A 23,783-nucleotide genomic window follows, 5' to 3' on the forward strand; every position below is an offset into this window, starting at 1 on the left:
GAAAAGTATTTTAGGAAGTGAAGCACACAAGGGCAGAACTTTGAAAATAAACCTGGCGTTTATGGACTGGAAAAGACTTGCATAGCTGTGCCACTCCAGCTTCCTCTGTAGTCCGCCAGCCCTGCTGGGTCCCATTGGGATAGCTGAACACTCAGTTCTAATGAGGCAACACTGCTGGGTCCCATTGGGATAGCTGAACACTCGGTTCTAATGAGGCAACACTGATGCACTGCATGCATGGAAGAATACTGGCTACAGGCCATCTTATAGACTTAGATTTTACTGGCACAAAGATTTGGCTATTAAACAAAATGGGACTTTTCTTGTACCTGAATCCAACAATTAATTTAATTAATGTCTGTCACATTTAGTGACAGAGATCGTATAACCATCCAAATGATTTCCAGGTTCTATGTCAACTGTGCTTTAATATGACAATATTTGCAAATATACAATTCCAGACCTTATCTAAAATGTACTAGAATTGGAGGAATGTCTAATCATATTCATAATCATATTAGCTTAACTGCACTGGTGCACAATAACACCACTTGGGATCTGACACTAATACCACTGGACACTGGTTGCAGGTCCACTGGATTAGTTACAGAGCGGTGTGTGTGTGTGTGTGTGTGTGTGTGCGTGTGCGTGCCATGCATGTATGCACGCGTGCGTGTGTGTGTGCGCGCAAGTGTGTGTGTGTGTGTGTTAAACTAACCTTCCAGAGCCCAGGCGGTGGCGTAACCGTCTGGGCACCCGACTGGTAATCCAGTCGCAGTGTGCCGCGGGTTCGACTCCCGAGCCCGCCACAGCCTTTACTGCATGTCTTCCCCCATCTCTCTCCTGTTTCCCGTCAGCCTACTGTCTGTCCCTTCAAAAAACCAATAAAAGTCAATTAATAATTTAAACAATTGAATTGAAAGACAGATGACTTAATAGATAGAACCTGTTGACACGGCAATGAGAAAATCTTAGGCAAATTGGAAATGACCAGGAGCAATACATGACATTGAGACTCAGAGGGAGACAAGCTTTCACTTCACCACTTCTGTGGGAAAGGGAATATTTTGGGTGGGGTTCCTTGACTGAATTATTATGAAAAGCTGGTGCCTTTAGTTTGTAAATGATTCGACCATGTCACAGACCAGACCTTGCATCTTTCCTGCAAACAGATGTGTACTGTGTGCCACAGTGTACTGTGGCACTATAAGAAATTCAAATTGCATGTACAACCAAATATAACTACTACATTTTGGATGGCTCATTAAAAACCCAAACCACTGCTTATCCAAGGGCGAATAAACCAGGTAACAGGTTGTTAAATATAACTAGCCAACAAATCCATGGATTCTAATCCAGGACACCATTTACCATTCTCATTGCCTTGTTGAGTTTAAAACAGCAGAGAACATTTTTATTGCCAGGTTAGGGCTGTGTTGACCCCAAATCCCCCCTGCAGCAGATGGCAGGTGCAGCTGCATCTGTAAGACAACGAGTGTTTGAAGCATACTTTATGAAAACTATAAAGCTGATAAGTTAGATACAGTACATAATGTACTGTAGCAGCTAACTTATCATCTTCTAGTTTGTATTTGGTGAATGTACAGTACATTCACCACCATGTGATGGGTATTATTTTTTTTAAATTTTGGAATATATTGATGTAATGTGAGGGCTCATACGTCTAAGACTTTTAACCACTCTTTCTACAGCATGGTTCTATAGGACTCAAGGCTAGACATCTGTAAGAGGCCTGGTGTGTATGTGTGTATGTGTGTGTGTGTGACTGTGTGTGTGTGTGTGTGTGTGTGTGTGTGTGTGTGTGTGTGTGTGTGTGTGTGTGTGTGTGTGTGTGTGTGTGTGTGTGTGTGCGTGCGTGCGTGCGTGCGTGCGTGCGTGCGTGCGTGCGCACATGTGTCTGTTTGTCCGAAGTTTTCCGAACCGGAGCACAGGATATTTGGGAAAGACTGACATCATCAATATTATGTCAGAGATCCACATGGGAGCCACACCTTTATTAGACGTGCTTTTTCCTCATACTGTATGTTTTGTTTTTGAATTTCTTTTGTTTAATTTTCATTTAATATAATAGAAATCAATGGGGCTCAAACAGGGCTGAGACCTTGAAGTAAATTTGGAGTCATACATCATAGATGCATCACATGACGACAGACATGATTGAGACATCACAGGCTGGCCAGATTATTTGATTCAAGAATTTGGTTGATACAGTTGCTGCAATGTTGAATGTACGTATAGGCTACATGTCCCCAGATGAATCAAGAATCAATATAATCAAGAGGGGTTTAGGCTAAGGTAGATGTTGCAAAGACTGTGCTAACGCAGCCCAACTTTGCACATCAAGTTGCCTTGTTAGAAGAAACTGAATAATACTTATGGTACTGTGGAGAGGTGGCACTCTTAGCTTGTTCAGAACACACCCAATGGATATATGACCATAATGAGCCAGGTGTGTGAATGGCAATTTATGGTTATACATCTGGAAGTCTGCTTTGTTTTAGTGAGGCTACAAATCAAGTTTAGGAGGGAAACCCTAACATAAATGACCTCTTGTGGTTACATGCTTCAACCGCACCTGGAAGGTAAAAGGACATCTAACATTCCCAGTTCTGCCCCTTTATTCATGAGAAAATTGCCATTAATTCTCCCATTGCAAAACAAAATCAATGCTACTAATTCATTAGGAACAATTATTATGCCAATACATTTTTAAGTAAGGTTTCTAATTTACTTTACATCCTTACATGGTGTCACTATATTTTGGGCAATAGAAAATGGTTCTAAAACAGTGTCTATATTATTCAATAATAAAATAATCCTTCGCTGTCCTGTCGTTTTTTTTAAGTATGCTGTTTGTTGGCTAACATTTCAAGATCACTTTGAAGTTGTGTCTACAGTTAACATTTTGACTGAAAGAATAACTGAGAACGGAGAACCAGCTGTAGTTTGGTTTGAAACCACTACACTTTAAATACAGTGTTGAGCCACAAGTATGTCTGCTCAGCCTGAGCAGAATATATCTTTTCCCAAAACAAAAGTATTACTCTGTACTTAACTGAAACTAAAACAAAGATTGTAAAGAAAGAAGAAAAAACTAAAGTGAGGGGAAACTAAAATTAGCCTCAGACTGTAATCATACCCCTAAATCTATAAATTAAGCGGAATGTACACACACACACACACACACACACACACACACACACACACACACACACACACACACACACACACACACACACACACACACACACACACACACACACACACACACACACACACACTCTTTGATTTCATAATTTGCAAATGAATGAGTTATATATATAAAACCAGAACGAACCTTATTTTTTTTAGAATGGAATGATCAGCGTTCGACGGCCTGTAACCATTTTTATATCTGTGCTTGTAAGTGGGCTCGGAACTAGTATTGCAGCGAACATGTGGCTCGCCCGGAAGATTATATTTGCTGGACTTTTTTCTGTTTACGCCTCACGCAGGCTGGCAACGTGTGCTTGACACACGCATGTAAACTTTTGACCAAGACCGCTATTACGGTTTTACAAAATGGCTAAGAAACGTCCCAATGAAGACTCGAATGCGACTAGCTCGCAGGCTAAAAAGGAAAAGTTAATAGAGTTCAATGGAACAGTTTTTAAAAACATGTTGAAGGATCCCACGAAGGCAATGAAGGGTGAGAATGAAACTTCAACCTACTTAAATGTTTGGGCTACAACCTACTAATGCTAGTTACTTGACGGAATACACTACTTTTTCTAAATCAGTGAGCAAAACGAAAAGCAAGATATTTTAATGTCACTTGTGTGGAACTGTACTGTAGGGTGTAGGCCTATTGACATTTAGAGATAAGGAAATCTGCTTTGAATATATATAGGCCTACCATTATTATGTACTGTATCATGTATGCACTATATTACGAAAGCCGGTGGTCATACCTTAATTTTAGTATCTCGTAGTGCAGTAACCTTTCTTTGTTATATTTCCAACAGGGCTGGATACATTCATATCATTAGCAAAAAAGCTGCCATGTGCTGACCTGTATGATGTTGTTGAAGGCTACATGAAAATCTCCATGGAATGTGCTGAAATGTTCAAATTGTTGGAAGGAGAAAAGATCATAGAAAGTGAGGTAAGCTCAAGGACAAGTACCCTCTCACTTTGCACCACACTTGGTGGGACAGTCCCGGGACCCAGCGGTGGTCAGGCTTTAGATGGGTCCCACCGTCCCAGGGACATTTTTAGCCCCTTTCGGGGCCCTCCATAAAGCTTTTCTGAAATTTGGATGAGTTTTATGTAGGGTCCCTGCTCATAACTATATTTTCGTATGGGAATTCTGGAACGCGGACATAAATATTCTCTCTAAGATCGTATCTGTGGCGTTTGACTGCCTTTTTTAGTTTAAGTTATTCTGAATTCATGAACTATAAGTACCTATACAAACCGCTGCGAATATCTCCTGTGGCGCGGAAGCCGTTAAGTATTTTGTTTGACCGATTTGGTCGCTTTATTTCTTCTTGTTTGTTTACCGTTTATTGTACCGCCTCCCGATGTGCCATTGGCTTGTGCGGCTACGTCCCTGCCTCTGATCTGCTCTGTCATAGCTATAGCGCCACTAGCTAGCCAGATAGGCGGTACAATGAGGTGTCAATAAACAAGGAAGGAAGAGAAGCATCAAAGCGACCAAATCGGTCAAACAAATTAAAAATACTTAACGGCTTCCGCGCCACAGGAGATATTCGCAGCGGCATGTATGGGTACTTATACTTCACATATTCAGAAGCCCTCACACGAAAAAATGTCGTCAAAGAGCGCAGACAGGCGTTATCCACGTTGTTTATGTTTTATGTATGTCCGCGTACCAGGTGGCAGGATACTGCTGGAACAGGACCCAATGGTCCGTGTCGTCAAAAAGTCAGAAACTTCAGTACCATTGGGTTCTGCTTGGAGGGCTAGGACATTTTATGAGTCCTACTTCAACAACGTTAAGAGTACAGTACTGAGTACAGTATTGCATCCTAGGACCCTCAGAGGGTGACATGATTGCATCCTTTTACAATTTAGTGAGTCTCTAATAATGGGATGAAATGAAATCTAGTTGCAATACCCTTCATTGACTCCCTACTCATCCAATTTTCATCTGCGATCTGCTTGTATTAAACGTAGTTAAACTAACCAACATTGAAGCTCTAGGCCAAGCTTGAATTATCCTCTTTCAACCTGCCGAGCTTTTGTGTCATAAAAGTCCACATGTTATGAGCTACTTTCTGTCAAGAGATTCGGTGCAGGGCAGGTGATTCTTTTTCTAAGTGTTGGAGTTTGTTTTTATAACGGATCACGCTGCTGCCTCCTGCATTATGTGCAAATGCAAAACGGGTGGTACGCAGGGCCTTTCAGTGACTTACGACGAGTGCTTCCAAAATCCATCACCGGGGCAGTTTCCAGAGGAAGCACACCTGTTTTTCTTTCTTTATAATATACCTCCCTTCATTGACAGCCCATTGATCCATACGGTGGACTCCATGTTGCTCCCTGGAAGGAAAGAAACATGCTCAATTGAGACCAAGGAAGCTGAACGCGCAAGTGTTGGCTGCATATAGCCCATTGCGCATGTTTCTTTCCTTCCAGGGAACAACATGGAGTCCACCGTACGGTCTTCGCTTGAGGTCCTCTTTTAATAGTCCTTGGCTGAGAGTGGGAAGCTGAGAGCCGACAACCAATAGTCAGACAACCACTAGTAAGACACCCACTATAGTAAGACACCCACTATAGTCAGACACCCACTAGTCAGACACCCACTAGTCAGGGGATCCGGACGCAATTCCGACGGAGCATTAGTCCGACATGCAGGAACAATGGTCGAGAAGCCATGCACTAGTCAGACACCCACTAGTCAGACACCCACTGGTCAAACACCCACTAGTCAGACACGCACTAGTCAGACACCCACTAGTCAGACACCCACTAGTCAGACACCCACTGGTCAAACACCCACTAGTCAGCACTCGCTAGTCAGTAGTGCCGGCCTAATTGTCCAAAAATTGGATTCGATATTCGTTTTAAAAACCCACGTGGATTCGAGCAATTCGGATTTCGGATTTCAATTCGAGCCATTCGGATTTATTAATAATTATATTTACACCAATACAACCTGAGACATAACATTTAAGATCGCATTGCTGGCGCAACTCTCTCCGCGCATTGGTGCTGCTGAAAACGCATGCATTCTCCTTTCTCCAGTAAAACTTTTTTTTTTCTTAAATGAGCAATCCTACCACACAGCCTTATCAAAACGAGGCACGGAGGCAGTATTAATTGAATTCACAGAACACTGCATTGCTGCTGCTGCTGCCGGAACCGGCACCACATTTCATCCTTACGCATTTTATTTATCTTCTTATAATTTCCTGAAGGATAAAGTCGCTTCATGATTCTCCTGTCTATCCGAAACAACACCGACCCAGATTCTGATCACTAGATACGCTGTTGACGGAAGATTTCACCATTCTGAGCAGCCTACACTCTGCGCAAAGAACGTAAAAGGCTCCCGCGGCCCCGCCCGCCCTGTGCTCACTACGCAGGCTGCGCTGCTAGGAAGAGTACGAGGCAGAGATGATTTATTCTTTAATGTATGCCGGTGTCGCGTGGCAAATATAACTAATCTACAAGCTCACAAGTCACAACGCGTCGCTTACCCATGGCACCGTCTCGCGAAAACTAATAATAATAATAAATAAAATATATTTTTTATTATTATTTTTAATTCGGACCTTAATTTGATATATTCGGTTATTAATTTATTTTTTGGATTCGGAAATGGATTCGGAAAACGAATATTCGTTGGCAGCTCTACTAGTCAGACACGCACTAGTCAGACACCCACTAGTCAGCACTCACTAGTCAGACACCCACTAGTCAGACAACCACTGGTCAAACACCCACTAGTCAGCACTCACTAGTCAGACACCCACTAGTCAGACACCCACTATAGTCAGACACCCACTTGTCAGACAACCACTAGTCAGACACCCCAACAGCACCACTCTGTTCAGACAGTGATTCACCTGCATTTTTATGAAACAAGCACATTGCAGATAGAAAGAGGATAATTCAAACTTTTCGTACAACTGCAATGTTGGGGAGTTTAATCTGTCGTTTAATTTAATACAATCGGATAGGACTTTTCTGTTTGGATGTAGATGGGACTTTTCTGTTTGGATGTATGGGCTGCCAATGGTTGGTGTTGCAACTCTAGATTCAATGTACACAGTATAAATGATGATTTTTATTCTCTCTGTTCCAGATGATAGTGATCTTCCAGAGCTTTGAGATGGTCCTTTTGAGGACAGCCAGTGACCTGTCACACTTTAGCATGGTTGGCACCACTATTGTGAGAAAGATAATTTCCAGCTACATGAGTCTCATACAAGAATCTATCCATTCTCAAAATTACAGGTACTTGTAAAGGGCACTCAACAGAATTTTCAATCAAACAAAAGGTTGAAGCTCTATGTTGTGTTTTTCAGTAACAGGGGTTCAGTAACGGGGGGTTTCCCGATCTCTCCAGCTCTTTAATAAATAGAAAAAGCATTTTCAGGTGGGTGGTCACATTTGGTCACATTTAAGCCAATCAGTACCCATTTATCAACTTAAATTTATAGTGTTCCAGTTCCAAATTTCTCTGCTCACTTCCAATTTCACTTATTTATCCTTTATCCTATATAAGTCCTTATTGGATAAAATTGGTATCCTGACCTGAAAATGCAATTTCTGTTTTGTAAAACGCTGGAGAGACAGGGAGACTATAGCAATGTTTATGACTTTTTTTTTGTGCTTTATATGCCTTCATTATTGGCAGGACTGTAGGCTGACAGGAAATGGGGAGAGAAAGGCACAAAGGCTGTTGCGATTGGGACTATAAAAAAAAAATTAACCTTACCTTACCTTAGCTTTAAAACGTTTGTGTGTGAATCATCAACATCCATTTAAATCTGTACTAGTTTAAAGGTTTGTGTCCTTGCTCCTGACATTGTTCCTGTATTCATAGGCTTGTGTGTCGGTGCCTCAGTCTCCTGTCTGCCATGGTATCTCAGGGTCAAGATGCTGCCAGAGAGGTCTTCACTCTGATTCACTTTAATAAAGGCCTGTTTGCATTGGCAAGGAAAAAGAAAACAATGGTGAGAAATTAAGGTTTAGATGGAGATGCTGTTTGTTCTCTGAGGAAGTAAAATGTTCACTCAGGTGCTGAGAACCAAATGGTAATCAGCACAAACTAGAAGATGAATCCTTGCATATTAAAGGTTTAATAAAACAATGAAGAAAGCACAATGTATTGAAACATCTGCTTTTTCACTTGCAACCTGGAATTTGTTAAATACAAAACCTTCTGTTTGTTCTAGAAATTTTCACCTTCTTAATGTAGAAATTCATCATATGACGGAATAGATACTCCTTATAAACATAAACATTCATCTACTTACATAATTCATATCTAATTAGTATTTCTTTTGTGTGGTCTTTTCTAGGGAAAATCTGATGTCCGTGTTGCTTTTATTCGGTTTGCACTCTCCTTCTTGGTGTCCGGTGACAGTACAACGGTTGGACAGCTATTAGAGATCAAAGGTAATACTTTGATGTGCATTGTAATTTACACAATACAGATTAATATTACTGTAATTTGATTATTTTCATTTAGATTATTTATGTCATGCAAGCAAGACATTATACACAGGGCTGCACACAACTTTTTTGGTCTAGTACTCAGAGGAGCACCTGGAGGAGTTACTTGGTGCTCCTAAAATGCGGTGACCCGTCTCGCCGGATGGATAAAAGAAGGATGCATGAATAACTTGCTGTGATTAGCCAGTAGTAGCTACTTTGAGTGGCAGACAGTGGGAAATGCTCTCGCCACAGAATTTACTAGTATTCTGGCCATGATAATCATTCTTTGCGGCCCCAGCTGTTGGTACGCAGAAGCGCTTCCCGGCGCTTGATTGACAGCGCATTATGAATTTTGACGGTGCATGCGCACTGGCGCACCGCTTATGTGCAGCCCTGATTATACAGTCAATTCAAACTGGTGAAAAAAAATCCAACAACAGTTAACCAATTAAATCCTAGCATCCCTATTCTGAGTATTTCATAATTGAGCGAACGTTTGGCAAAAATAGAAGATCTACAAGCTTGTGAGCTTGTAGATCTGCAACAAGATTTGGTTTAGCGGGAAAAATACAGAGCCCTGGAGAACCCTGGTCAAAGTATAAAGGGTTTAAGTCTTAAATTAGAGTAAACCACAATACAGAACACAGTAAACTAAAATACATATTTAATCTTTTCTAATGTGATTATTGTATGTGTTAAGAGTTCCTGCCAGAGATCCTAAACTCGGAGCTGACCAAGGAAAGGATGTCCATTGTCAACCTGATTTTGTCAACACTGAGCACTGGAGTAAGTTTTTGAATGCACTTGAGGCTCTATTTTTTAGATTGTTGTTAGGATTCTAAATCTTTATTTTCTATTGCAGGTTGTGCAGAACAAAGGTCTGAGTAAAACACAGAAAGTGCGTTTTTTCACACCGTCTGTACTAGCCAACATAGCATCTCTATACAAATGGAATGGGATTTTGGATGCAAGAACAGATGAAAGCAAGGTATTTTTGTCTTTTGATGTATAGGCCACAGATACATCACATCTGTATTCACACCAGGCCTAAATCTCGTTTTATTTTTTCAGACTGAGGAGAACCCAGAGGAGGTTGGGAAATTGGTAGTTCGTGAACTTGTTCATAAATTCCTCCTGGACTTGTGCTGCTCCCGCAAACATGGAATCAACTTTTATGACCCCAGCTTAGGAACAGCTGGCAAGTAAGTACTTGTATTGGGCTTTTATTTATTTTATTTCTGGAAGCTCTCCCTTTATTAACCACTTGCCCTATTTCATACTTCATTCTACAATGGTGTTCTATAGCATTTTGAGCTTGTATATCTACTATTTTCCTTTTTGAAATAATTTTAGTTTTCTCCTATAATGACATGCCCAAAATAGGAATGCCAGGTTGACAGTGGTTAACTGCTGACTGTGCTTTCTGTCCAGGGTTGGTAACGTTTTGTTGCTTCAGTTCCTGGTGGGGTTGAAACAGGCCACAGAGGATGAACTGGTGGCAGAGCTGGTGGTCAGCATACTCAAAATTAGCCCAGATATTCTGCCTAGATACTTCAAGGAGACACAATATTCATTCACTCCTCGCCTCACAAGTGCTTGGCAGGCCAACGTCAAGCTGTTGAAGAAGGTGATGATGATTGCCTGTTATTTGTATTATTACCTTTTTGTAGTGGCGACTAATGCTGTTTTCCCCCCTTTTTAATTATTTATAGTCTCTACATTTCAGATCTATGAGGCTCAGCCAGAAATCTCCAACGTGTTCCCGACTCAGGAGGTTGTCCCTGTATCTCGCCTGCTCTCAATGATTATGGTGACATCTTTGCCTCCAGTGTGCAACAAGGCTTTCTTCACACAGGGCCTCAATGTGAGACAGCAATTATCATATAGATGTAGATTCATTGGTTCAATGTCCACAGTACAATAAAAGGTTTGATGGTGTATTTTGATAAACGTCTTCTCTTGCTGGTATCCAACAGTTTTCCAACATTGCAGTTCAGCATACAACCCTCTCTATGATGTCCTTCATCTTGAATAGAGCCCATAAGAATATGGAGTACTGTTTAGATAAGTCTGCGTGGCAGAGCTCAGACATATACTCTCTTGATATGATGGAAGACTTGGTGCTGCAGTACAGAGAGACACTTAGCAAGGTAACTTTGCGCTAACAGAAAAATACTGTCATTTAATTATCCTCGCCACATCTCTGAATAAGATCACCAGCTCCTTTTTATTCTCTACTCTAGACCTTTCCAGATATGACAAATATATTGTCAAAGTGGCAGTCACTGGCGAACAAGAACAAGGCAGAGAGTGGAGAAAAAAAGACTGAGAAGGAAGAGATCTCTGAAGACAAGGATGCTAAAACTAACATCCAGGGTAATGGCATCAGCATTAGCATGCATCTTTCTTATTCTGAGTGGTGCTGTTAAACAGAGGGAAAAATGAAAGATTATTGATCAAATCCTGTGTATTTTTGTTGTGCAGTTGCTGATACAGCTGAGGTCATCCTCCTGAAGGCTCTCATTCTCCAGGTCATTTGCCTTTATCAGAAGGTAGTGCCACATCTGGTTACCCAGTGCAAATTCGACTTCAGCAAGCTTTTAAAAGGTAATAGTCTCTGTATGTTGAAGACACAGTTATTGGAACTAAATTCAATTCAACGAAGTAATTGTTTTTGTTTTTCACACAATAGGGATCGTATCAGAGAAGGGCATGAGGGAAGAAGTTCCTCCTGTTCTACAGTATCAAATACTGCAGCTGGCCTTGGATCTCCCTGCTAGCAAATTCTCCTGGTTCCGTATTCAGGTGATATTACGTTTTGAATGTTCCAGAGATTGTGTTTTCTTAAGAATATGAATTAACTTTCATTATATAATTGTACAGGATATTGTGGATCCAGAAGCAACATCTGGGGAGAAGTCAGTGCTTTACCTGCTTCTCAAGATGTTTGTTAGTAGCAATAACAGCCACCTGAAAACCTCCACTCGGATGCTGGTCCTCAAAGTAAGGAAATGTTCTCCCTGGACATCTAGCCAACACTGAGATGCACGATGATGCTTTCATATTAGTTTGTAATTTTTTGCTGAATTACAATTGTAGGTACCTGCTTTGTGTGCATGCTTTTAACATCAACGTATCAAGTCAATAACACATTAATCACCATTTTTGAACTGCGCAAATTATAATAAATAATCTGTTAACGGAGATGTTAACAGTATTATTTTTATTATAAAAAACAACTGTAAAGCTAATTGGGCAGTATTAATACATTTAAAATACTTTGTACTTTGTGCATTTTCTATGAAGGTGCTAAAGGACAGTGGTGTTTTTGAGTACACTTGGAGGGAACTGGAACTCTGGCTCAACCACTTGATAAGACTGGAACCAGCACAGCAAGAAGCTGTCATCCAGTTTCTAGAAAGAGTGAGTATCTCTTTTCTTCATTGACAGTGCCATTGTTTATCTTATAATAAATATAAATATTGATATCACAACATTGGTGTAATTATATTATATATTCCTTAATGTAATATTTTAGAGACCAAGTGATGCCAATACAACACATTCAACAAAAGTCAAAACAAACAATCCAGTCTTACTAAATTGATTGTAGATAAGAACTGAACATGTAAAGCACTGCAAAATAATTGACTTCAGTATATTTGAGATACTTGAACAATAAATAGCTTATTTTGAACAATAAATAGCTTATTAAGTCCAAAACGCACCAATGATTCGCCATGCAACTCCTTAGTTGCAGCATGCAACTACTTGCATCCATTATCCCCAATGACAGTTGCAAGGAGTTGCATTGGTGCGGTTGACCTTAAAACCTTTTTGTTGCAAGTTGTTAGTAGTTGCACATTGGTGCGGTCTGGGCTTTACGCTACTTGGTATCAATTCCATGATATTTGTATTACTAACACTATTATTTATTACTGTATTCTTCTTGTAATTCTTAGCTTAAATCAGCATGATGTAGAGACTGTATAAAACAAATTGCAGCTTGCAGAATTGTGGCATTGTGGCTGCAAGTTTACTCATTTGCCATTTCTGTGGATAAATAGAGTGATCTCTCTGTACAGGTGCTGGTGAGATTAGTGTGCAATCCTCACACCTACACAGATAAGGTTGCCAGTCTGGTACAGGAGGCAGCCTACGTACAAGCTAACCTGAGTGGTCAGGAGGGAGATGCTGTCAGTATACCCATCTCACACATAGATGGTAAGGGTCTCTACCTTTTTGTTTAAAGACCTAGTGAAATTAAAAATATGTTTTTCACACTTTTAGACCATATCCGTGGTCGTCATCATGGGCATACCTAACAATAGATGCCAAAACAATGGGAAGATTTCCACCTTTGTGTATTTTTATATCAAAAGTCCATACAAATTTTAATTACTTCCTTTGAATGAAAACGTGTTGCGTGATGACGTGTTGAGTGTTGCATAAAAACGTGTTGTGTGATGATGTGTTATTGTGTTGCATAAATATAACTGAAGCTTGATTTCATTCACCTGTTTGATTCCCATTGCTGCAGTTCCTCCAAACAGCTGTTGTTTACAGAACTATTCCGTTTCTAATCTCATTCAAGATCACATCCAGACAGTGTATTACTCGTTTAAACTTAATCAGCATGCTAAAATATCTATAACTTGCCGACTGTCTGACTTGTAAATAAACAAAACTACATGCATCATGCGTGTAGTAGAGGCTGCAGAGCTACCGTCCCATCGCCTGAAGGGATGCAACGATCTGATTGGTTCAGAAACTTACAGCCTTCCGTTTTAAGACTCAAACTTCAAAATAAAATGACAGAAATGGTCATTGCACCAGGTCTTTAACCTCTTGTCAATTAGTGGCGTTTCTACAAACCTGCTGATGTCTTCTAGATGTGCTCGACATGGTGGATGTAATCATGGATGGCAATGAAGGAGAGATGGAGGACTTTGGGCCATGTCTGAGTGATGACCTCATCATTCAGACCTTCCCCTTCAGCCCTGTGGTGCCTGCTGTTCTTGAGGCCCGTAACAAACTGCCCTTGGCCTTCAAAGTGGAGAATGGTAAACCTGCCTTGGATATCACATCAAACAAAACGCGTTCTTTAAGTTAATGAAAAAAGATGTTTAACTGTTATTATTATTATTTTTAATAAAGGTGTGGTTTACGAGTACATGGCGGCAGTGCTCTCGGATGTGCTCCACTGTCAGAGAGATCCTCTGCCTTTGTGTTTGGCACTATTGCAGTACGATAAAGAGATTGTGTCCTCTGAAGACTCTGATGATCCTCATCCTTCCGTCATACACTTTCATCACTACTACTCTAAGTGGATACCGCAGCCGAGCCAGGAGGAACTGGTCAGTGTTAACCTTACTTGACGCATCGATCAAGTAATCGATCATGTAATAGTGGAATTGACAAATAATTCGGATAATAATTTGGATAATGGTTCTGATACGGTTCTGCTTTGGTTCACAGTTCAAATCATCTGAATGCAAGTGCCCAGGCCTGCCAGACCCTTCTTCATTCATCACATTGATGAAGGCTGCATATAACCAAGGCCCCTCCATCTTCCTTGAGGACAGCTTAAAGAGCAATGCAGAGGCATCTCTAGCTGCCATGGAGATGACTGAATTTCCTGTGGCGACCAAGCAGATCTTGCTGTACATCAAATCCACTGTGGATAACTTTGGCACGGTAAGGGGACGTGTCCACAGAATGTGTTTCATGTGCGGTGGAGCGCTCTGGATATCATGTCGGGAGAGCTCACACAGTGTGTATAGATGCAGGCAATGTTCGAACCTATCGAGGTACCTTCATCTGCGTTATTTGCACAAATAGTGTATCTGAAACAACATAAACATGGATTATCATGGTTGTGGTAACGGTTCAACGTCGGCTCGTAAATTATCGAGTTCTCATAAACAATCGGGATCAAATCGCTGGCACTTATCTCCAAAAGTTTATTTATTTAAAGTTTATTTATTTAAAGTTTATTGTCTGCTTGATGAGTCCAGTGCACTCGGCCAAAAATTGCTAGCCGCCAAGAGCACTGACATGCCAGCACGTCTTTACTATAGAAATGCATGGCAGATAGGCAATGCCAGCTCAAGAATGCTTCATGTGGATAAGAAGAGCTGAAAACAACCTGTATTATGGAAGTTGCATGTTAATCAAAAATGTTTAACTGTTATTCAGGTCTAACTTTGTTTTTCCTGTGCAGCTTTCCAAAGACGTATGCACCCCAGTTTTAAAGACCTTAATGGGAATCCTCCTTGACATGGTGAACAAGCTTAAAGGTATTCAGAAAGCAGCAAATTCAGAGTCAATGGAAGTTGACTTGCAAGAAGGATCAGACCTCTTTTTGGAAAGCAACCCGTCTGCAACAGAGGCCAACAGAGATGAGGTTTGAAATAGAGACTTGATTCTTGTTCTTCTTCTTGTTCTTACTTGGGGGAATACTTTTTTTCCTACCTTAATGGCGTGGTTGAGGAATCATGATATAAAATTGTGTATTTTGTTTGGTACTGTATGTAATCACACTATCTTATTTAGATCCTCTTGGCTGTGCTGAGCTCTATCTTCAAACACCCATGTTTTGAGCAGTGGTTTTTGGCTTTGGAGGTGGCTGCTTTGCCTCCTCACAGCCTGAACCCTGTCAGACTGAAGCAGCTATGTGGCCAGCTGACTGATGACATCCTGGTTCTGCTGAAGACCTGCACCTCCCAGCTTCGAGATCTGGGCCAACTGGAACTTTTCAGTAGCTACATGGCCGCTGTTGAAAGAGCGGTGCTCCGAGAGCTGGAAGATAAGAGCTCTCAGGCACCAAAGAGCCAATCACGGCCCATACAAGCCCTCCTTTCTCTGCACGGCTACATGGACCCCTCTCATCTGAAGGAGGTGGTATCCACCTTGCTGCTACTCCCCCAGCAGAGCCTCATCACCCCCAGCGACGATGAGACGCCAGCCGACCTCAGTGTGTATGGTCACGCAGCCCTGCAGATCCTCACAGAGAGCAACTCGAATCATTCCACAGATCACCGCCTTTGCCTGACGCAAGTGCACCTTCATGGTTTGGCCACACTGTTTCTTTCTTGCTCTAGTCCTGCGCTGGAGTCCTTCCTTTTACAGAGGCTCTCAACCGAGCCAGGTGATGCCAAGCTTATCCATGAAGACGTACTGCTTCACTGCCTCCAGCGGCCCCTGCCGGCTACACAGGCTATTTGCTCCCTCCTACTGCAGAACTGCACCACACACCGCCTCCGCTTTGAGCTGTGGTGTCTTGAGCCTGCAAACTTGGAGCAGCTTTCCTGCCAAACCGAAGCCTTCCTCCCCCTGCTCAACACCTACCTACAGGCAGCAAGTAGGGAAGATCCGGCCAGGCCCAAAGATGGTATGAGGAATTGAACTTTTTACATTTTTTTTTTTACATTTTTACATTAACCACTTTAACCCATGCATCCCTATTATTTGCTGAAAATAGCAGATCTACAAGCTCACAACGCTTGCTTGTAGATCTGCTATTTTCGGCAAAGAGGTTTGGTGTACAGGGGAAAAACATCAGACCAAGTACAGAGCCCAAGGCCAAAGTTTACAAAGTATTGAGGGTTTAAGTTGTTAAATGTCTGAACACGTATGAATCCAATATGTAGAAGACCCCTGATCTAGGATTATATCCAATGTGACTATACTGTACTACTATTGTTCTGTGCTCTACTTTCCTTGTGCATTCCTTGATTTTTTATTCTGATTCTGTTTGACAGTGCAAAGACAAGTTTTAAAAGCCTTGAAGCAAGCTCTGCTGGACAGATTATGCCACTCTGTGCTGGGTGATGACAAGACGGAAGACTCTGTGGACCTACAGGCTGAGACTCTGGCCTGCCTGGTCAAGTTGGCTGCCGATGTTAAGGATATCACGGACTTGATCAACAAGTTGCCCTCAACCCTTCACACTGTGGGCCATTTTGAAAGGTAACATTGCTAATAGCCTCTGTAGACATTTTTAAAGCACAGCTCAAGACCCACTTCTACAACATTGCTTTTAATTGATTTTTTGTTATTCATGTCCTCACTGTATTGCATTACTGCTTGTTTTTTAATGTCGTTGCCTTGCTTTTCTTTTTTATTCTCCTTTGTTCTAAGCACTTTGAGCTGCATTTCATGTCATGAAAATAAAGTTTTATTATTATTATTATTAATACCAACCACTAATATTGACATTATATAGTAAATCGATTGAATCTGCTAAAATTATTGACTTATTGTTCTCCTTCAGGTGGCAGCTGGTAGATGTTGTCAGTGAGAAATTGGATGAGTGTCCAGAGGAACATGGACCCTGGAGGAAGTCTGTCATTGCTGCTGCTGCTAAGTGGTTAATCTCCTCTTACAACTACTCTAAAATTCAGGCCACTGCCCCATCAGACCAGGAGGAGAGTGTCCTGCACAGACTGCAAAGACTTCTCGTGGGTTTTTAAACTCCTCATACATACATTTGTGGCTTTTTCTGTATAGTCATTTCATAATATATCATAATCTTATTTTGGTGCAGACCGCTCCTGAAGATATCACTCCATCTGATTGGAACAGTTTTGTCAAAAATGGACTGAAGTAAGATGTTTTTGATGATGTGCCACATTTCATCCATTTTGTGAATTGTGTGCTGTACACAAAATCTGATATCCAATGATAAGCTCATGAAAACCTTCTCCCCCTCAAGATACCGCTACAAAGACCACCACTTCCTGAGCACGTTGAGTGACTTGTTGGAGTTGATGTATAGTGGTGGTGCTGCTGCCAAAAACTTACTGCCCTTAGCTACCATGCATATGATGATCAGCAGCCACTCGCTGTTCCTGCCCACCATGCTGGACTCTGAAAATGATCCGAGTGGAGATCTTCAGCATCTAGAGACCAAAGGTAAATATAGAGTGATTTTCCCATACCCTATAATTAAATTGGAGGGAAAGTTATTTGTTGACTTTCTGTTTTTGTAAATGATAACACACATGTTTTGTGTTCACCCCAGAGGCTGTGGTGTGGCTTCTTCTCTGTCTGGTTAAGAAATGCCCATTGGTCTGTAACGTTAATCACTTTGTTGTGCTTTTGGGAGCGTACGGAGCTACGCTGAGCACTACAGGTAATGCCAACAAATCTAGGATTGTGTGTGTATGCACATGCTTGGCCTCAGTGTTTGTTTGAAAGGCTTCTTCTCTCACGGCTCATTTTGATTTGCAGATCAGAAGCTGTTACTTCTACTTCAGGAATATGAAAAAAACAACATCAGCCTGTTGAAATTTCAGTAAGTAAAAACATTAGGGTCTGAGTCAAAGCAATAACTGCATAACTGTAAATGTGGCCACTTATTCAAACATTACCATCTTTTACCGTTAATTGAGTATAACAAGTAATACTTATAACAAGTAATAGAGTATAACAAGCCATCCCTTATGTGCCTCCATGCAACACTTCCCCAAATCTTCATAGGTGTTGTGCTGCTCAATGAAACTGGACGTGCAATGATATTGGTGACTGTAAACTATAGGTTAAAGTTCAAACTATTCCAACTTGACTGAAATTTTGAGTGGTGTGCTCATGGATGCACTTAACTCTTATGAATTAATTTGCTCTGGCAGATTCATCTGGTTTCCAGGCTAAAATGCACTATGCACCCAGGTACATCATTGCTGAGTTGGTCACACCCTCCATAGGAAATGAATGGTTGACACTATGTTCAGTGCTTTCGCCGCTTTGACACTGATAAAGTGTAAGCAGTCTCCACTCCACACATAGCAGCCCCAAGTGCTTAATGAAATATCCTGTTGATGTGTCAATGATATTCAAGGCTACACAAGAAAAACAAATAATTCGGGTCCCCAGAAGCTGTCACACAAAATGTCTGTGTATGTATGGGATTGACGGTCACGGCTGTGAATGAATTGTGTGTTTTGAACTCCAGATCTCTGTTGTGGGGTCCGGCAGCAGTGGAGCACCACAAGGCCAGGAAAAGCCTAGGAGCTTCTTTATGGCAGCAGGCCAGTTCTGAGGACCTGTTGGCCTTGCTCAGTAGTGAGAGAATGCTCCACACCATTGCACACTTCCCACAACATCGTCGGATTATCCCTCAGGTGGGCACATATTGTAGTTATGTAACACGCTTTAGATTTATTATAAAATAATTAATCACATTTTGCTCTCTTATAGGATGGTAAAGAGCTTTACAAAGATGCTGAAGTGAAGGATGCTGGGAACGTGTATGATCCCCGTTTCCTGTTGCCCTTGTTCAGTGCCATGCTGCGGCCAGGTGGGTGTACAGTATGCAGTCGTTGCAGTGGTGGAAAGTAACTTTTACTTGTACTCCACTACATCTCACTGATCTCAGAGGCAAATATTGTACTTTTACTACACTGCAGTAAACTACCGGTACTCTTTGTAGATTTAGATTACAAAACGTACATGAACCACTTCAGCCCTATATAGTATTTACTGTATATTTCGGCCATTTGAAAATAGGCAATCTGTGTTGCATCGCGACTCATTGTGAGCTTTTAGAGCTGCATTTTCAAAAAGATTTCATGCATTTGAAAACTTGTGAAATGGGACTTTTAGAACTTTACTTACATTTTGATACCAATACTTTTGTACTTTTACCTACATTTTGAATTCCAGACTTTTACTTGTAACAGAGTATTTCTACATTGGAGCATTGATACTTTTACTTAAGTAAATAATGCAAGGACTTTTTCCGCTACTGACCACTGTACCACTGTCATCACTGCTCCAAATCAGCTTTTGTTATTGACGATAACAACTGCCTTTTTTTTCTCCATCCACATGACAGAGAGTGTAATTGACTGTCTAAAGTTTGTATCCAGCCATGCCCTTGGGTTGACCTTTGTGGCCCTGAGTAGCAATGACTCCAAAGTGCGTGCCGCAGCCTATCATGTACTGAGCTCCTTCTACCAACACCTAGACGGTGCTCGCTTAAAAGAGAAGAGACAGGTACTCTACTGTGAAAGGTTGTGTTCACAAATTGCAAAAGAAAATTGGTCAGATCAGTGATATATTTCTTTCTGTTTTAGTTGCTGTACTTGATGGACACTGTGAAAAATAGCATTAGGCAAAAGAATCTAAGACTCCCCTTTGTGCTGACTACATATATTGCCAAAGTCACCCAGCAGATGCTTAAACCTGGTATGTGCACACTCGGTCGACTGAAAAACATTACATAAACCACCCTTGACCTATGGCATTTGGTTAAGTGTTGTTATTTTTGCTCGAATCCCCAGAGGACCACATGTACGCAATGGTAAACAAGTTCCTGCTGTCCCATCACAATCTGGACTTCAGACGAGTCCCAGAGTTTTTCAAGCTCTTCTACAGTTTTGACATAGAGGTATTACTGCTATTTGCATCTGCCCTTATAAGACATTGTTTTATGATGTATTCTGTGAAACATTAATCACAGAATGAAACTGATGGTATCCCCTAAAATAAATAACTGTCCAAACAGACAGCTTATATCAACAACTGCCAGCCTTCATCTGTTTGTTTTTTAACTGATGTTATCCCTCTCTGTATAGAGAGACTGGAGAAATGACCTTGATTGTGTGACTAATGTGATTCTCCTTGCAGCACAAGGTGGAACGGGAATGGATCCTGACTGTACTGGAGGACGGTCTGACCGATCGTTACTGCTACGAGTTGTGTGACCAGCAGGGTATTTTCCAGACCCTGCTGGCATTCAGCAGTAGCCCCTTGTGCAATGATTTCACCCAGGTATACAGAAATATTGTGAAGTCACTACAACTGAATGTTGTCTTCTGTGCATATGTTCACCCCCCCCCCCCTCATTGAGGGAGAACTCTCCTTTTTAAGTGGTCCCGGAAGTCGATGTACAGACGCATACAATAAATGCAGACACAATGCAAATATATTGGCAATAGAAGAAGAATACAAGGCTATATAAATATGAATTAAAACATCAAACCACTGGACTGATCTAGGCCAAATTTATTGTGCACACTGCCAGTATGACAGTACCTTTTGAAATATTTACTTGAATATTGTAAGAGACATGGCCAAAGCAATCCGGGGTCCCCAGCCAAACCCTGAACCCCTGTCTGAAAAATAATTAAGACTGACGTCACAGGCTAGCCACATGAAGTCAATTGTCACATTGGAGCCATGTTCCCATGTGGATGGATCCTGAGATCCACATACAATCTGTTTTCTTTTTTCATTTTGTAAAGTAGGTGATTGTCCTATTTATCTCCAGTGATTAATCTTAACTCTGAGTCATATACTGCATCTAAAGGTTTGAGTGTGGAAGTGGTTGCGTGACTATAAATACAATCCCCTTTAGTTCAACACAAAGATGAAAACTGCTTCAGCAATTCTTCTTTTTTTTCTCTTTGGTTTAACACTTATCTACAATCTGTGTTCATATGATCTTCTAGACTCATATCATCAGGGTTTTGCGCCAAGCTAGCCGTGTGACCAGAGCTGCTTATAACCTCACCAAGGTCTCTGGGCTATTAACCTGGATGCTACAGGTGGTCGAAAGAAGGTTAGCGTTACTGTAATGTATTGGATTGTTTTTTTCAGTATTTTCATTCGGACCACTACAGTGCTTATATTCTGTATTCTCTGTTATCTTATCCTGCTGTTATCTTGCAGGAATCTGGATCTGAACCTGCTCAGTGCAATCATAGATCTGCTCCATGTGCTCTGGTCTACCAACCTGGGACAGAAGGAGAACCAAGTGGATGGAACCACCACTTCCTTATCTGCAGGGGAGAGCCCTAAGAGCACGAAGAGGTGCCTCCCTCTCCCACTCATCAATGAATTCCTGTGTGTGGCATTCAGTGTCATTAGACACCTGAGGTAAAAATTTACTCACCGTGCAAACACTAATCTATTTCTAGTGTCTTGATACTGTAACAACATAAATACATCTTTGACGGGTAATGGTCAACTTTGATATTTACATAACATAACTAGTTGTGTTCTCATCCCATCAGGATGGGTGTGAAGGCTGCTCACCTCAGCCTTTTACTGCAGACGCTATGCTCTGTTCTGAGGCATTGCAGGACGGCTCTCAGTATGAGCGAACAGGCCAACTGGCTCACACTGATCCCCCAGCCCCTGTCCTGTGCTGAAGCCCTCACTCTACTCCAATGCTGGGCCTCACTGTCCCATAGTGCCACAATCCTTTCCCAGCTACAGTCTGTGGCTGAAAAACACAGGGTGAAGGATCTGCTGGGTGAGTGCTAGAACATTCTTTGTTTACTATGCCTGATAGTTTTACATTAAACAGTGGAAACTTTACCCCCGTCCTCGGTTCATAATTTAACTTGCTCCATATGTCTGATAAACACAGCTCTGTTTACCTTCCATTTAGGGATGGGGAAGGACAAGGCCAGAGGAAAAGGGTCCTTCACCCTAACAGGGGACCTGGGAGATGACACTGAGGAAGAGAAACGAGAGCAGGCTCTTCTGAATGAGTGTAAACCTTATCTCAGCAGCATCTTTGTTCACTGGGAGCCTGTTTGTACCCCCACTGTACCTCAGAGCAGTCAACTGAGCCAACCAAGTGACAAACAGGATGCTAGGCGGCTGGTCAACGATACAGCACATCTGCTCACCAAATGGTCCTTGCGTGCATTGGCGGAGGGCTCATTTGATGAAAGCAGAATCATAGACTTCCTGCAGTGGTTTCACAAGGTTGTGATACCACACAAAGACATAGTGGAAGTTGTGGTTGGTGACACCGGCATTAAAGCTGATTTCCTCGCACTCTATCATCAGGCCTTTGAGTTCCCATGTCAGGCTCGTAGTTCATCAAGAGTGGAGACACTCCATCTGTTCACCACCATCATGATAAACCTGCTAAAGTCCCAGCCCCACATCTCAGATTACCTGCATCAGGCAGCGCTCAGTGCGTGTTTGTTAGATGCCACACAGGAGCAGTCCAAAAGAGGTAAGAATTATTGTATTTAGTTATTGCTTAGGTGGAATATGCAGAAGTAGAATTGTACAGGCACATGTAATGTAAAATTGGGTCATGCTTAAATATATGATCATATCTATCATAATTTCATTCCATATTCCACATTTGAGTGCGCTCAAAAAATAGTTCAGTGGGACATGTGGCTGTGGTGGACAATAAACCGATGACATTTACAGTTACAACTAGATTACTCTTCAGTGTCTTTTCAGTATACACTATGATTTTGTTATAGCAAATATGAATGCCATTGCAAAGACAGTCCCATGCCTTTTTTCTCCTCTGCAGAAGCTGGGCTGGTGCTTTTGTCGTTGTACATACATGAGCTGTGGAGTGGTTCCCAGACTGCACAACTGTTCCTTTTTCACGCCAAGCTTGTGACTGGTGCCAAGTTCAAGGGACAGAAGTCGTCCAGCCGTTCAGTGACTAAAACGGCAATCGGAACCATCTGTAATGACATTGTTTCTACAATGAAACCTACATAATCATTACAAAGAGTGGACATTGTACTTACATCTCCTGCAGAGCTGTTGCTCACCAGAAGCAAGCCATCTCTCAACAGAGGTTTGCTCATTGACAAACGTTAAAAGTAGGATAGAAATTAATCCCAGGTGGTAAACTGTCTGGTAGGACCAGTATTGAAGGACCTGACAGAAGCAATTAAGTGTAAACAAATATCACCTTTTTAACTCTCATAGAGCGATAACCCATAATCAGAAAATCGATATAGTCAAAAGTCACACCAATGACGGCAAGCACCAGCCAATGGTGTGGCCTGTGGAGACACCTAATTTGCATAGCATGAGCTATAGCACACTTCTTGGGAGAAAAAAAACTTCAGGCATGCATATATCACTGATTTTATCATGTTTGTAGAATAACTGATTACTGTTTGTAGAATAACTGATTACAACTGTTAATTCTAATTATATTGTTTGATTTTGTTAATGCTTGCTTTATTTGCTTGGATCAACACCCATGGCAGAAAATAAAGCCTAAGCATAGGCTACTCACATTCACTTTGACTGACTCACCAGCACATCTCAGCTGTCTCCTCGTTCCCAAACAGTATCCACACAAGCAT

General features: G+C 41.5%; 1 protein-coding gene across 1 annotated transcript; it reads left to right on the top strand.

The window, feature by feature from the left end:
- The first annotated feature begins 3,530 nt into the window (after window positions 1–3,530).
- Window positions 3,531–23,647, top strand: urb1 (URB1 ribosome biogenesis homolog). Its single transcript, XM_083773778.1, has 39 exons — window positions 3,531–3,709; window positions 4,026–4,165; window positions 7,337–7,488; window positions 8,081–8,210; window positions 8,559–8,655; window positions 9,395–9,480; window positions 9,557–9,682; window positions 9,766–9,896; window positions 10,126–10,321; window positions 10,421–10,558; window positions 10,671–10,844; window positions 10,938–11,070; window positions 11,179–11,301; window positions 11,387–11,499; window positions 11,578–11,697; window positions 12,001–12,117; window positions 12,780–12,918; window positions 13,587–13,757; window positions 13,852–14,051; window positions 14,173–14,391; window positions 14,918–15,100; window positions 15,250–16,087; window positions 16,458–16,665; window positions 16,970–17,156; window positions 17,243–17,301; window positions 17,411–17,610; window positions 17,720–17,830; window positions 17,929–17,992; window positions 18,650–18,818; window positions 18,895–18,994; window positions 19,532–19,692; window positions 19,773–19,884; window positions 19,980–20,086; window positions 20,326–20,469; window positions 21,150–21,259; window positions 21,370–21,576; window positions 21,714–21,955; window positions 22,094–22,672; window positions 22,988–23,647. Exons 1-39 carry the CDS (start codon window positions 3,583–3,585, stop codon window positions 23,182–23,184), a joined length of 6,810 nt encoding a protein of 2,269 aa, XP_083629904.1. The 5' UTR covers window positions 3,531–3,582; the 3' UTR covers window positions 23,185–23,647.
- Window positions 23,648–23,783: the final 136 nt, after the last annotated feature.

The sequence above is a fragment of the Protomyctophum parallelum genome (genome assembly GCF_964188405.1).
Source record: "Protomyctophum parallelum genome assembly, chromosome: 9".
NCBI lineage: Eukaryota > Metazoa > Chordata > Actinopteri > Myctophiformes > Myctophidae > Protomyctophum > Protomyctophum parallelum.

What these genes read in the sequence shown, in the direction of transcription:
- urb1 (XM_083773778.1), top strand. Translation starts at nt 3,583, where the DNA reads ATGGCTAAGAAACGTCCCAATGAAGACTCGAATGCGACTAGCTCGCAG. An exon ending in CAGTGCCATGCTGCGGCCAG is followed by an intron (nt 18,995 to 19,531) that starts GTGGGTGTACAG and finishes TCCACATGACAG; the next exon opens with AGAGTGTAATTGACTGTCTA. An exon ending in CTACAGGTGGTCGAAAGAAG is followed by an intron (nt 21,260 to 21,369) that starts GTTAGCGTTACT and finishes GTTATCTTGCAG; the next exon opens with GAATCTGGATCTGAACCTGC.